This window comes from Papilio machaon, chromosome 10 (assembly GCF_912999745.1).
Source record: "Papilio machaon chromosome 10, ilPapMach1.1, whole genome shotgun sequence".
Lineage (NCBI taxonomy): Eukaryota > Metazoa > Arthropoda > Insecta > Lepidoptera > Papilionidae > Papilio > Papilio machaon.
Genome location: NC_059995.1, coordinates 6,097,259 through 6,111,859, shown reverse-complemented (window position 1 = coordinate 6,111,859; position 14,601 = coordinate 6,097,259). Strand labels below are relative to the sequence as shown.

General features: G+C 32.8%; 1 protein-coding gene across 1 annotated transcript; it reads left to right on the top strand.

Moving 5' to 3' along the window:
* Positions 1 to 294: 294 nt before the first annotated feature.
* On the top strand, positions 295 to 14,309 carry LOC106718241 (serine/threonine-protein kinase/endoribonuclease IRE1). Its single transcript, XM_045679577.1, has 14 exons — positions 295 to 559; positions 640 to 757; positions 3,627 to 3,878; positions 5,050 to 5,244; positions 5,408 to 5,648; positions 5,986 to 6,559; positions 8,906 to 9,090; positions 10,822 to 10,971; positions 11,182 to 11,321; positions 11,663 to 11,853; positions 12,389 to 12,522; positions 12,752 to 12,899; positions 13,162 to 13,350; positions 13,734 to 14,309. The coding sequence occupies exons 1-14, from the start codon at positions 488 to 490 to the stop codon at positions 14,196 to 14,198; spliced, it is 3,054 nt and encodes a 1,017-aa protein (XP_045535533.1). The 5' UTR covers positions 295 to 487; the 3' UTR covers positions 14,199 to 14,309.
* Positions 14,310 to 14,601: the final 292 nt, after the last annotated feature.

Here is a 14,601-nt window from a genome sequence, read left to right as displayed (position 1 = left end):
ATTCACAACCTTGATTAAACCTTTGATTAAACCTTGAAAAATATTATGAAAATATACAGCCTTTGAAAGGTTCAAGGTTCTAATGATTAAACAATGTTACTATTAAAGCAATTAAATGAATAAAAAGTCAGCTATATAAATGCAGCTTTTAAAAAAAGGATTATTTACTAAACCGGCATTTTTTTTTGGTAATATTACGAAGTATTACCACCATTGTGCATTCTCTTTGATCTTGTCAATGTGACAAACATTCTTGATGACATTGACATTTGTTATTTTGCGTTTGCGACGACAAAAGGGCAAAAGCAACACGGATTTTATTCCTGAGTTTGCACGCGTTGTTGATTTGTACTTGTTTAACAATAACAGTCATGGATTAGTTTGGATGACTTCTTTGTGTTGTATATGTTTTTGTGTTAAAGCAATGTTTGCTATCCAATAAAATAATGGGATTTAAAACATCAGGTTAAGGTGTATAACGTGTAACATGAAGTCCCTTGTTATTATACTGCTTTTGATAGGATTAGGTGGACCTGTTTGTGCTGAAAAAGAAAAAAAGGTGAAGTGTACTCTGGTTATATGTTGAAATATAAAAGTGTAATGTGCAGTATCGATGATTAAATAGCGTAAACATTACAGGATAGCACAGAATTATCCCGCGCTTTAGATGACCGGCCTTTGCTGTTTGCCACTTTAGGCGGTGGTATGGTGGCGGTGGAACCTGGTTCAGGAAATATTATTTGGAAATTGAAAGATGGTAAATATTCTTCAATATATATGAATAATAAATTCATATTGCATAGTCAAATTAAATTAATACACCTACAAGAGTTATTCAAGAGAACAATATTTGTTCAAAAGCCAAGTAAAAGAAAGTGTTAAGGATAGTAATTTAACAATTAAAATATTTGCATTCAATATTACTAAATTTAACTTACGGTGTATTTCTAGTGATAAAGAGATTATGGCATTTATATCAGTTTGAAAGGAATTGTTCTAGAAAAAGACAAATAGATTATAAAAATTATAATTACTAATATAAGCTTAATCTTGCCAAATCCAGACTCGGCTTTGATGAAGTGAAAGTTTAAAAAAAATAAACTTTATTTAACTATTACATCTTGTTTTGGATATTATGTTGTTGTTAACTAATATTGTCTTAAGATTATTTTCACTACTTAGAAGTTAAAAGTTATTATGGTGAAAGAAAACATTGTGATGCAACATGTACATATCTGAGAAGAAATTTCAAAGATATGTATGAAGTCAATGCCAGCATGGTTTATTAATTTAGGGATGGCTCCAAGCACTCAGTGGACATATATAGTGAGCTGATGGTGATAAGTTAAAATATGTAACTATAGTTGGTTATTTTTTTAAAGATGAATTTTAATGAATCTTTTGCTAATGTTAAATTCTATATTTTATAATTCATTATATTGCCAGTATTATTTTGCTAGTTGATACAATCAAGTTATTTAGTTAGTAAGTAGTAATTTCAGTATGTTTTGGGTCATCTTTGTTAGTTTTTAATAATTCTCTGTGTGCCTTGAAATTGTTGTGTTGTCATCTATATTAAGTTTTATTTTTCCTGTTCTAAATATACTCAATGAAGATAAATGTTTAAAATGAAAAGTTTGAAACCATTTATTGATAATGTTATCACCATGTGAGGGTAATTCCAGCTTACGTTGCACCTGCTTAGGCATATGTCGGTTATCATGGAAACTTTATCACTGTCCAGACACATGTTTATCTATATTTGTACATTTTTTTATCAATATCCAGCAACATTATGTTGTGCTAATACATTATCCGTGCAGTAAATTAGTCATTTCTTGTTATTTGTGTCACATTCCTTATAATAGATACAACAGAACAGAATACAGCACAACTACAACTAAAATCAACTACATCAAATCTGCAGTTCATTTTGCATTGATGATCACCTCTGTGTTCTCGTCGCTCATTTGCCTTCTTCTCATATAAAAAGGAAATAAATTGCAAAGAAAGTATAAATTTTAAAGAATACATAAATCAACTTTAGTAAGAAACCCAATCCTTTTCAATATTTGTTTTTATTAGGAAAAAATATTGTGAAAGAATGTCGCAGTCTGTTTGACTTGCAGAATAAAGACAATATATCTGTTCACAAAAAAAAAAATTGATGAAGGAATTGTAATAATTTTTTTTTTAAGTTATAATAATATTTTTTTTATTATTAATAACCGTCGCGACACCACACTGTTTGATGCGAAATAGAAATGAAAATATCTGGCTTGCTTTCTATAAGAGAGAGAGAGAGAGACAGACAGAGAAACATGCGACGCCCTTACTATAGCAAAAGGTGTCGTGACAACTTTTCGTAAGAATTTTTTCTGTCTAGCCCCCTTTCACAACGCGCGATAAGGAACTTCGTTCCAATAAATTTCGATTCTACATGAAATCATGAATGCTTTTTATCTTATGGTTTTATTCTTGTACCAGTGCATTCAGTACCTTTCATATGATTAAGACATTTTACAACTGTTTGCACAGCAACTTCATTAAAGTGTTTTTATTTTGCACTGTTATGAATGTCAAGGTCAAGTTTATTGATATACATCGTTTTTGTGATTACATTGTAATTTATTGATAATGCCACTGTTACATTGTAACATTATAATATTTAAAATTGTAATTAGTATATGTTGGCACATATATATTTATTTATAGCATATTACGTAATTTTGTATTAAGAATTAATTTTAATTGAATTCAACATAGAATGTAAACTTTTCTACGTGCATTTATTACATAGTTGAAATTGAAAATTCTAGACTAAACTATTTGGAATCGAAGTATTAATATTATTGACTTTTGGACCCCAACAACTATTATCTTTTTAATTACATATGTTAGCAATACATTATCTTTCCAGTACATAACAATCTTAAAAAATAATTCATGATTATCGGATTTCGTATCAGAATACTTCCGTCGCCCAAATAAAACTTTAAACTAACATTTTAATCAAAAAGATAAAATTACATTATATTATCATAGTGTTAATTATAAACTCTTACATCCCGAATGTGGTAAGGGATCTTCTAGTAATCACGTGAGTTTTTAAAGGAGGGTGTTAGGTGTTTCAAAAAAATTACGAAACGCCACGAGGAGGGAATTGGGCTGAAATATGATATCACGTGTATTTATTTTCTCAATGATAACGTAAAGTTTATTAAATTAATAATATTTTGAAAATTTTATATTACTTTGTACTATAAAAATCGGTATAGGGGGAAAGGTACTCTAAAACCTCACGATATATGAATAATGGGGGTGGAGGTCAAAAAGTTGCTAACAAAACATCACGTGAGTAATGGACGACCCCCTAATCGCAATCAATGAAATATATTTTTTTAATTAATTTCGCACAACGTCACTTTGGTGATGTTCTGTCCAAAGTACTTAATAACCTTTTATCTGAGACTTGAACCGATGACATCATAGGTCTCGCTTTACAGATCACGAAAAATTTGAAACTATCAAATGGTGTATCGAAATAAAAATAACGTTGTTCATAGAGAGAGAGAGATAAATTGACAGCGAGAGAGAGATGATAAAGATATTGTTTTTTGTTTTAGAGCCTGTAGTAAAAGTGCCCAATCAACATGCGAACCTCATGCCTCAATTCCTGCCGGATCCTCGCCATGGGTCGCTTTACATGTATGGACCGAGGGGAGACAAACAGATGCTCAAGAAGCTACCATTTACCATACCAGAGTTGGTCGCTAACGCACCATGCAGATCTACAGATGGCATATTGTATACGGGAAAGAAGAGTGACACGTGGTTCATGCTTGATCCATTAACTGGTTCGCGGGAGCACATTTCTGGTATGTTCCATTCTTATTTAATCTTTTTTGTCATATTTGGCATTCTAACGGTGAGTTTTCAGTGTCGTAAAATAATTTTCAAACGAAATTAATTTTATAAATTGATATGACTAAACGGATATTCTGTGATCTAAATGTTTAAATAAATATCCTTATAAATAAACACTGTTCACTGTGTATAGCTATATATTGAATTTACATTATGTACTATAGCTAGTATTCGTACAACTGCGCGATGACCTTAATCTGGTTCTATTTTTAAGAAATGTTTATTATAATTGTTCAGCCATCATCAAGGCTTATTACTACTAATTAAATAATTTTCCTGTTTAAAATATGGATAATTATAATAAGTAGCAATATGTCCAAGTTATCCAATTCAAACATTACGATTAACTTATTTATATTTAAAATGTAAAAGGACATCATTTAATATGCATAATAAATATAATTTATATCCTTTTTAGTTCGTGTTATCCATTCTATTATCTTAAAAGGTAACATTATAAATTCATGAAAAGTATATTTAACTTAATTAATTCGTAAAATTCAAAAGAATCGTTCAAGAACTTTCTACAAGCTTCAATACTGGCTGCAAATAATTTATCGTCGCGTAGGTGCACCTGTTTGTAAAGTTGGATTTCGACTGTCGACACACTCGTAAGAAAGGATATTGCCATCTCTCTCATTCGCTTTAAATAAGTAGAGACAACTATTTGTTTTAAAACAAGTGTCAAGGCAGTAGAATTTCACGGTCACGATAACCTCGAACATTCGAAAAAGTTTCGCGACTATTCCGGCGCTCGTCTGCATATAGATAATTGCTATATTTATTAAAACAAATCTTTCTACAAAGCGATAACCGTTAAAAGTTTTTTTTTTATTAATGAGAATCTTTAAAGTTATTGAAAAACTCATTTTTATTTGTGATAAATAGGTTGTAGGTTGCGGTTTTCTGTGTAGGGTGTATGTTGTTCAGAATGCGCCGAGATCTCTTTTACTTTGAGGTACTATGTTAAAGAAAAAACATAACACTCTCAACGTCGACTGCAAAAACATAAGTTAAGAATGAGAAGAGTTATTATGTTATTAAGAGCCTGAAAGTACAGGAAAGCCCACAACTTTCAAAATGGTCTGTAATGCCTACAATTAAATATAATAACAATTTTAGGTTTCGATAAATCAAAAATATTTAAGAGTGACGAGGACAATACATGCGAGCCAGACAAGAGGCGAGGTGTGTACGTTGCACGGACTGAGTACAACATCCTGATGCATGACTCCAAGAATGAGAACCAGAGGTGGAATGTCACATTCTATGATTACACCTCACATGCTATGGGCAAAGAGCTGTTGAATGATTATGGTATGTGCTGCAAGGTTGATCGTTGATAATGACTTAACACGTTAAATGCCACTGTCTCGCCCCGTGAGAGCATTTTATTAATTGAAAATCTTAGAGGCATTGAACGTGTTAAACGACCGAGGAAGCTTATGCAATTTACTTTTATCTGTAACAATTTTTTAAGGTATAATTCATTTCGCATCTACTTCAAATGGTCGGATAATGTCATTCGACCGCAAAACTGGCGATTTGGTTTGGTCTCATAATTTCGAAACTCCAGTGGTTGCAGCATATTTGTTAGACAGGGAAGGACTGATCTCTGTTCCTTTCAATTCCATCGGAGATGATACGCTGGATCACATCATGGAAGACGCAACGACACTAAGAAATGGCCAAGGAATTAAGAATTCTAATATTGAATTGTAGTAAGTAAAGTATTTTATTTGCCGACAAGACTTAACTAACCTGTTACCGAATAGTGGCTTTGTCCTAAATGTCTACATAAGTATTATCAATTTTAATCGCGCACGTTTCACGCAATGTGCATATTGAAGGTGATTAAGTCGTTCTTGATTTGAAGCATTATTTTCCTAATCAATTATAACAAAAACGTTTGACTATAGAATCTTTTTTGTAAGCAGTCAAATATTTCAATGAAAAGGGCATTTTAATTATTTACCAGGAAAATAAATTAATCTATAAATTAGAAGTTTTTATGTTTGTATGTTTTTGTCAAACTGGTAACAACAAAATCCATTTCAGCCCTACTCTATACATAGGAGAGCACAACCATGGTCTTTACGCGCTGTCTTCATTAGTAGATAAGAATACAGTCACAATATCAACTGGTTACACCCATCCTCTCCTGCTCGAAGGACCAGTCGCTGAAATACAAGCTAGTACGGAAACGCCGACTTACGAACCATTCTCAAATATACACTACAAACTTAGCGATTTAAATCTTCACGTGTCACCGCCATATCTTCTACTAGGACACTATAAAGTACCAGAGTTAACTACGTCATGGATGCCTCAATTACCAACAGCGAATTTACTAAAAGTACCAGAGCGACATATCAATGGTATGAAGTTAATAAACGGACGAATGCAAGCCGAGACAGAGAAAGACGTGGAAAATGAGACGAATCTTAAATCTAATTCTATATCAGTGTCGGTACAGACTGATGAGTTGTTCGAAGGCTTCGGATTTAGACCTGACTTGTGGTACAAGCAGGGCTATGTGTGGCTACATCAGCAGGAAAACAAAGCTCTCAAAGTCGCGTTAATCATACTTATGGGATTGGTTGTTGCTATGTTCTGGTACCTTCGATATCAGGTGAGTTATTTTTAATTGCACTTTGTTTTTTTTAAATAACCCCTTTAACCTTTGGTTTTTCAGTCTAAAATCTCTGTATAAAACATATCGTCATCCCTGTCATTAACCTTGACAACACAGATATTTTGGACTCAGAAACTAACGGTAAGCATTTCAGCAATGATGTCTCGTATCGTGTCAGAGACAACTTTAGCTTGATATCTATGTTCTATATAATCTATGTTCAAAATAATTATTTACATGTAAAAAATATTCGTTGCTTTTGACCAGATGTGTAAGTGTTAACAGATATGTCACGTGTTAAGTTCCATTGCAGTCAAACTATCAAACCACATGGCTATTTGGTTTAGATAAAAGCAATTTATATAAGTGCGTAAAGCTAATTATAAGTAACTTTATCTGCTGTTGGGATGTCCGTTCCGTTGATCTAATAAATTGACGGATCTGTATTAATATAAAACATTTGAAGTAGATAATATCTTTAACTATAAATTATATTGACTAGGATTTTAAAGTTTAGATACTTAATAAATATCCAGGAATATTTTTAGTCGATAATTGAAATGCAGCTTGCCTGTTTCTTAAAGTTAGCGAGTTATTAATATAAATAGCTCTTCCCCTTGTCATAAGAAGTTTACTAATTGCTAAGCAAGTTCATTACACAAGGTCTGACCAATGTCGTTTTCGTGAGAATAATTTTCATCATTTTCTCATTATTCATTATAACTATAATGATGAGGCACACCGTATGAATCATTTGGACTTTAAACTATTGATATTTTACTATTATGGTTTAGTTACGTCGAAATATCGAGAATTGGTTACGTATTATTACGTAATGAAATCAGTGGTTTATTGATTTATTCTTTTAACGTGTAGATTCCATAAGTATAAAGTTTTTTATTAACATGCCGCATTGTTTTTTATCTAGAAGTCCTTAGTCCCTAAAGTAAAAATAGAGATCCACTTTTACCTTCTTCAGTGTCAAATACCTACTAGTTTTTTTTATAATTTTTTTTTACCGTTTTGTCATCAAGTATACATGTTTTATACAATATTGTGTTATTAAAGTAATTATAGTCTGTCCAAGGGTAAAAGAAAGTAATATCGATCGGTCTGTCGATATGATGTCGATAGTTCCCGTACAAATGTGTCGCTAAATAATAGATATATATTTTAAATACTACGTTACTGTAAACGGTTATAATTATTAATTACTTCAAATGTTCTTTGTATGAATCTCTGATAAATCTAGTCATGGATATATTTAGGAAGCATGACTTGCTTTTTAATAACACTAAAAATTTAACATATAAAGCACATAATACATTCAAGAACATATAAATCCAAGTAATGAACCTTTAATCATATGTTTTTCGTCTTCACAGTTGAGTTCAATGACTTACGATTTGCCATAAAAGTTAGTTTAAATTATTTGTCTGTTAGTGACAAATTAGAGATGGGTATATTCCCGTATATACCTAATGAGTTTGTTATATCATATTCATGCAGCTTCTAATATGGTTTTGCATATTAATCTAAACTTGAATCCTTTTTATACGAAGAAACTGTAAACAATAAAACTACGTTATCTTTTCAACGTGTTTTGAACATAGTACATACATCCATCCATTTAACCATCTAAACTTTCGAAATTTTATAATATAATATTAGTAAAGAGAATTACCCTTATTACCCTTAAGATATAGAAAAGAACTTTTAGATTTTTGCGCATGAGTTAGGTTAGGTTAAGTTAAATTCGCGCTACAATTTGTTTGGAATTCTCGTCATTTCAGTGTAACAATTACACGCCAATTTCCTTCGCATGTTTCTCGTCGGCGCCGGCGAAGCTTGTAATTTCATTACATTTGACGTACTCTATGACATAGGAAAATGATTTATGCAAGATAAAGATGTCTGTTATTTTCATTTTGTCTTTCGTTTAAACGTCAGTTTCCACTGCATAAAACACCTGTATAAAATATATTGTTTACTGATATAGTATTACATACATAAATTATCTATAATTGTTATCTCATAGTTTGTAACATTTTATAATATTGAGAGATATCTTGATTTGAGTTAATACATGTAATTTATTTTTGATAGCGTTTCACGTGTGACCCAATTTACGCTATAGTATTTTTATCGGTTTAGAGCATAGATCTCAACATTTAATACCTTTAGAAAAATAGTAGTTTTCGATGGAGTTTCATTTCAGTTTGCCTATTGTTATGTATTACTGTAAACAGTAAGAAAAAACTCAACTGTCTCATCATGAAGGGCTCTCGCACTTTAAGCTAGATATATTAATACGTCTAATCGTCTGTAATCGTATATTTCTAGGCGAGGGAGTTCCAGCAATTATCTCAAGGTGGTTCCCGTGGATCTACAGTATCCAACGCGTCCTCTCAGGGCGAGGTAACTGGTCAGCTAGTTGACCTCGGGGACGGAGAAGTTCGTATTGGCAAGATAACTTTCCATACGGATCAAGTTTTGGGCAAGGGATGTGAAGGAACTTTTGTCTACAGGTTGGTTGATTTTGTATTAATTACGTAGTAAGTTATTTAGACTTTCGTGAGACATAAACTAATACTGGTATGTCTTTCACATATTTACTTATAGGTGACCATGAAAATTGTGAACGGCGACAAGTTTGTCAGTTGACTTGAGATATATATTTTCATACATATTTAGGAAAAATTACTACATTTTTGTTAAAGTACATTCTATTTGGTTAGTCCCTTTTAGTAAGAAAACTTTTGCTGAAACGGGTATTCAAAATCGTTTATTGTGCATTCCATTTCGAAATTTCGTACTGTTCTAAAGTTGTTTCATAATTGTAATAATTAAAATAAAAACCAAAATCGTTTAGAACTTTAAATCAATCTCTTTGCTTTGGTTTACATTGGTTTGGTTTGCCGCTCTGGATTTTAATCGTCGTGCGTGTGCTAAAGGTGCGAATACACATGCCTGTGACTGGTGCAATGTGGATACATTGGCAAGTTACTTTTGTGACTGTTACTTCCAAGACTTATACATATGAAAAAATTCGAATTTCGTTTCCTAGCCCGTCTCGTCCCCTCTCCACATTTCATGCCAAGTACTTGCATGCCAGCTATACCGTCAAGTAGATGGCACATACAACTAGCTTGCAAGTGTGTCAGTTACTGGCCTGTGTATTCGCAGCTTAACTCTAGAAATTGAAGTTACATACAAAAGCGATAGCTGTAGTACAAACATTGATAAATGTTTCTTTACACTTTGTGTTCATAGGCCGTTGACTTGTTACGTAGGCAGACGTTTACACAATATATTTCACGGTACATACACAAAGTTTCAATGTCACATACATTTGCGTCTGTTTTATAAAACATGACCAGTCTATCGTCGTCCTTGAATTGAATACATTATAAATTCACTTTGAAATATGGACAATTATGTACAATATGGAATTATAGACTACGTAGTGATCTATTATTATGATAATACTATGTACTAGGTGTCGCTCGCGACTCCGTCCATGCGGAATTAAAAACATAATAAGTAGCCTATATGTGTTCTTCCAGATTATGTTTTATATCTGTGCTAAATTTCATCAAGATCTGTTGAGTTGTTCCGGCGATACCTTCTAACAAACATCCATCTATCCATCCATCTAAACTTTCGCATTTATAATATTAGTAAGATTACTAAGACCTACGGCATTGCTGAATATCGATTTTTACTTGAATTCTCTGAATAGAAAATATATTTCCTAAACAGTCATAATTATGAAATTGATAAAAAACTTCCTTATTTGATAGAAAACGGCATATTTTATATGAAATCAATATCCGCCTTCTTGTAAAATTGTAACAACTGATAATGGATTCTTTTTTGTGGTTGTTTTTAAGTTGACAATGAAGGAAAATTACACTTTCCGTTAGATTCAATCGATTTTTTTTGTTTGAATTCATGAACGTAACACATTACCGTTATTGCTCTCAATTTAAAGACGTATTAATGCAATGCGGGTCTAAACTATCATATTGTGACCTGACATTGTTAACTTTTTTACTAAGTAGAATTTGAATTATAAAAGGTGTGGAAAAAGCAGTTAAAATTTATTTAGAGTTCACCTTATACTTGTGTTAAAATGAGTATAACTAAGTTAAATTTGACCTGAACTTTAAAACATTATGATATCTCTTTTTCTCTCTAGAAATGAGTCAAAGCAATATAGTTTGATGAGAACTGACCGTTACTAACGTTGTACACAGAGGCATGTTTGACAAGCGCGCTGTGGCAGTAAAGCGGTTGCTGCCTGAATGCTTTACATTCGCTGACCGCGAGGTGGCGCTGCTCAGGGAATCGGATGCGCACGCGCACGTTGTACGTTATTACTGCACAGAACGGGACAAGCAGTTTAGGTAATTCTTAATATTTGTTTGTTTTTCTTGTTATAACTATTTTTGAATTTAATAGAATCATAATTTCTCATATATACGTCCATGGACTCGAGCCTATCCAAAGTAATGAGTAAAAAAAAATATGTCGGAAAAGCTTGTTTTATTAATATTATTGAAAACATTTTAATGTTTACAAAACTAAATGTAACTTTCATTAATCTTTTTTTTTAGGTACATAGCATTAGAGCTATGTTCAGCCACTTTACAGGACTATGTTGAGAAGAAATTAAACTTTGAATGCAAGATAGATGCTGTGGAAGTATTGAGGCAGGCCACATTAGGGCTGTCACATCTACATTCCATGGATATAGGTATGGATACTTCGATAAACTATTATCTGAATACATCTTACCGTGTAATTACACATTTAAAAAATAATTATTTACATCATAGACAAACTCTACTTTTTTTTTCTAAACTCGTAAATTCCAAACTATTTTTCTTTATATACTTTCCCACATTACTATATAACATTACCTTTACGGTATTGTTTCATTTTATTGCACAATTTTCAAAAATAACTGAAAAAGTGAAAAAGTAAAAACGTCAAATTTTCGGTAATAGCCGCCATGTTTGGAATTTGACGTTCTTCTGTTTAGGTGTTGGATTGAAACGACATAGAACGATAACAAACTGAGAGTGTTTTCCCCAGTGCACAGAGACATAAAGCCTCACAACGTATTGCTGTCAATGCCGACTGGGTCTGGTGAGGTGCGAGCCATGATCTCAGACTTCGGCCTCTCCAAGAAGTTGAACATAGGTCGTGTGAGCTTCTCTCGCCGGTCTGGAGTCACCGGTACAGATGGTTGGATAGCACCGGAGATGATAAATGGAGAGAGAACGGTGAGATTATTTTGGTGTTTATATTGACTTGTATAGAATGCAATTGTTTAGAGTTAGTTATTTAATTCACGTTTTCAATAAAATAAATTTTTGTTAGTTGTTTGTGTTCCAAAACAGAGTTGTTAAATGTTTACCAAGTTCTTTACTGTAGATTTGATGAGAGAAAATTACCCTAAGCGTTTATTTACGTAAGTATTAAGTGCTTGTTCATGTTTAACTTGTGAGTGCAGTCGATTTCAAACATATAACGTTGTAAATCTACGCGAAATTAAAATAAAAAAACTAAATTAGTATCCTATGTGTTCTTCCAGACTATGATTTACATCTGTGCCAAAATTCATCAAGATTCGTTTAACCGTTCCGGAGATACCTACAAACATACATCCATCCATCCATTTAAACTTTCGCATTTATAATATGAGCTCGACATCACCGCGTCCGCAAGTTAAATATGAACAAACATTTAATGTCTGTGAGTACGGTGACATCAGCGAATTTTGAACAAACTTTGAATGTATATTGTGTAAATTTGTAGACGACATCAGTGGACATATTCTCACTGGGGTGCGTGTTCTACTACGTGTTGTCACGTGGACAGCATCCCTTTGGCGATGTGCTCCGTCGTCAGGCAAATATACTCACCGGCGACTACAGTCTCGAACAACTAGAGTAAGCAACAAAAATTGTATTTTACATAAACCTTATAAATATTTTATAAATGTATATAAATCTTGTGCTATTTTATTGTTAGTAACGTCTTTCCTTTTCTGTGATCATTAAAAAATTCTCAAACAAGCACTAGATCACGGAAAAAATAAAGCAAACCTATGAAAAGACATGAGATATCGCAATAAAAACAATCTTATATCCAATAAAAAATATCCTTTGGTGTTTTCAGTAAAATCTTACCAGAGGAGGAATTAGTGGTGACGAAGATCCTGATCCGCGCGATGATATCGAGCCGGCCGCAGCTGAGGCCTCCCTGCGAGACTGTACTCAAGTATCCCATGTTCTGGGGCAAGCAGTCCATACTCAACTTCTTACAGGTGAGGGAAAAAATTTGGTAGTCAATCTATTTTGGTTATTCTAACCTATTTTCAATAATACTCCAGACCTTTTTTAATCAGGGACCCATAGCCTTCTTTAGTGCAAACATAACAATAAAGGAACATTTGCATGTAATTTCATGTTTTGAATTTACAAGTTGTGGACAATTTACTAAGCTGTGAACAGATTTCTTTAGAATTGTCACTGAATTTACAGTACGGAGTATTAGTAAATCCTTAATCAAATTTCTACATATTCCAGGATGTGAGTGATCAAGTGGAGAGCTGTTCGTGCGCAGGCGCAGAGCATCCTCTAGAGCGGGGCGCGCGACGCGTCGTGCGCGGCGACTGGCGCGTGCACGTGAGCGCGCCAGTCGCAGGCGACTTGCGTGCGCGACGCACATATCGCGGCGAGCGTGTCGCGCATCTACTGCGGGCTATACGTAATAAGGTATAGATCAGGGTTCCCCAAACTATTTTGGACAAGTGACCCCCTTTTCCAAAATGAACCGTTTCCGCAGACCCCCATGGTCAATTTATCTACTTTTAAGATCAATTATTGTTATTATTATTTTTAATTCTGACTTAGGTCAATAGAAGACAGAGTGAGAATTAGCAATGATTTAAGTTCGGTATCGACCCCCTAGGGAATCCCTGGTATAGATGTTGTCAAATATTTTAGCTGCTCGGAACTTCGCACGAATCGCTGCGCATGACACAATTTTTAGGTGTAAAGGGATGTGGGGGATAAGCATTGCCCAGATGACATTGAGCCCCCAAGATATTTAAAAAAAAATTACTACATTGTACTAATATTACGTTTTAAATTTCCAGAAACATCACTATAGAGAATTAGATAGTGAAGTTCGTGATAGTTTGGGCAAATTACCGGATGGTTTTGTAACGTACTGGTTGCGACGGTTTCCATTGTTATTGCCACATGTTTGGGTACAAATGCAACAGTTCAGACAAGAAGACATCCTACAAGCGTACTATCCACACTCCTACGCATTTAACAGAGACGATGTTTACGAACTTACAGATGAAGATATCGAAGAACCACAAGAAGTTCGTGATCCAGATAAAAATGAACTATTCCTAAAAAGTAGAATATATTTTGATGAAAAAAAAGATCAAGAAAGATTTTATAGATATAAATCGCCGAAGAAAATTGTCGATTGGCGAAGTGAATCGTCAAATTTAAGATTACAAGATGACGTCAGATTAAGAGATAGATTTTATAAGAAGAAGGAAAAGAAAAAAGATGAGTTTCCAATATGGACTCTACCACCACAGTAATTAGGCACAAATCAGATTAATATATTGTTATTAGAAACAAAGAATTTATTCGTAAGTAAGTAACCACTTATAAAGATTGTACATAGTTTTTTTTTTGTATAAAAATAGTCAATACAATGTATATAGAAAAATTAGTAATTACTTGCAGTTTTCATAAGTTAATATAATTTAGATAATATATAATTTTATAATATATAATTTAGATAATACGTTAAAATTTCTTGTTTTACATATATTTTTTAATTATAAATTACTATTTTCTAAATCAAAAATTGACATTTACTGTCCGTTATGTTTGTATTTGAGAATTTTTAATGAGGTTTTTTTTAGAAAAAATCGTAATTGTTACTTAGGTTACTATTCTTTCAATTTGTATATACGTATGTAAGAAATTATCCTTTTT

Coding starts and splice junctions, on each gene's coding strand:
- LOC106718241 (XM_045679577.1), top strand. CDS start 488: ATGAAGTCCCTTGTTATTATACTGCTTTTGATAGGATTAGGTGGACCT. Junction 758..3,626: donor TATTTGGAAATTGAAAGATG/GTAAATATTCTT, acceptor TTTTTGTTTTAG/AGCCTGTAGTAAAAGTGCCC. Junction 12,900..13,161: donor CCATACTCAACTTCTTACAG/GTGAGGGAAAAA, acceptor TACATATTCCAG/GATGTGAGTGATCAAGTGGA.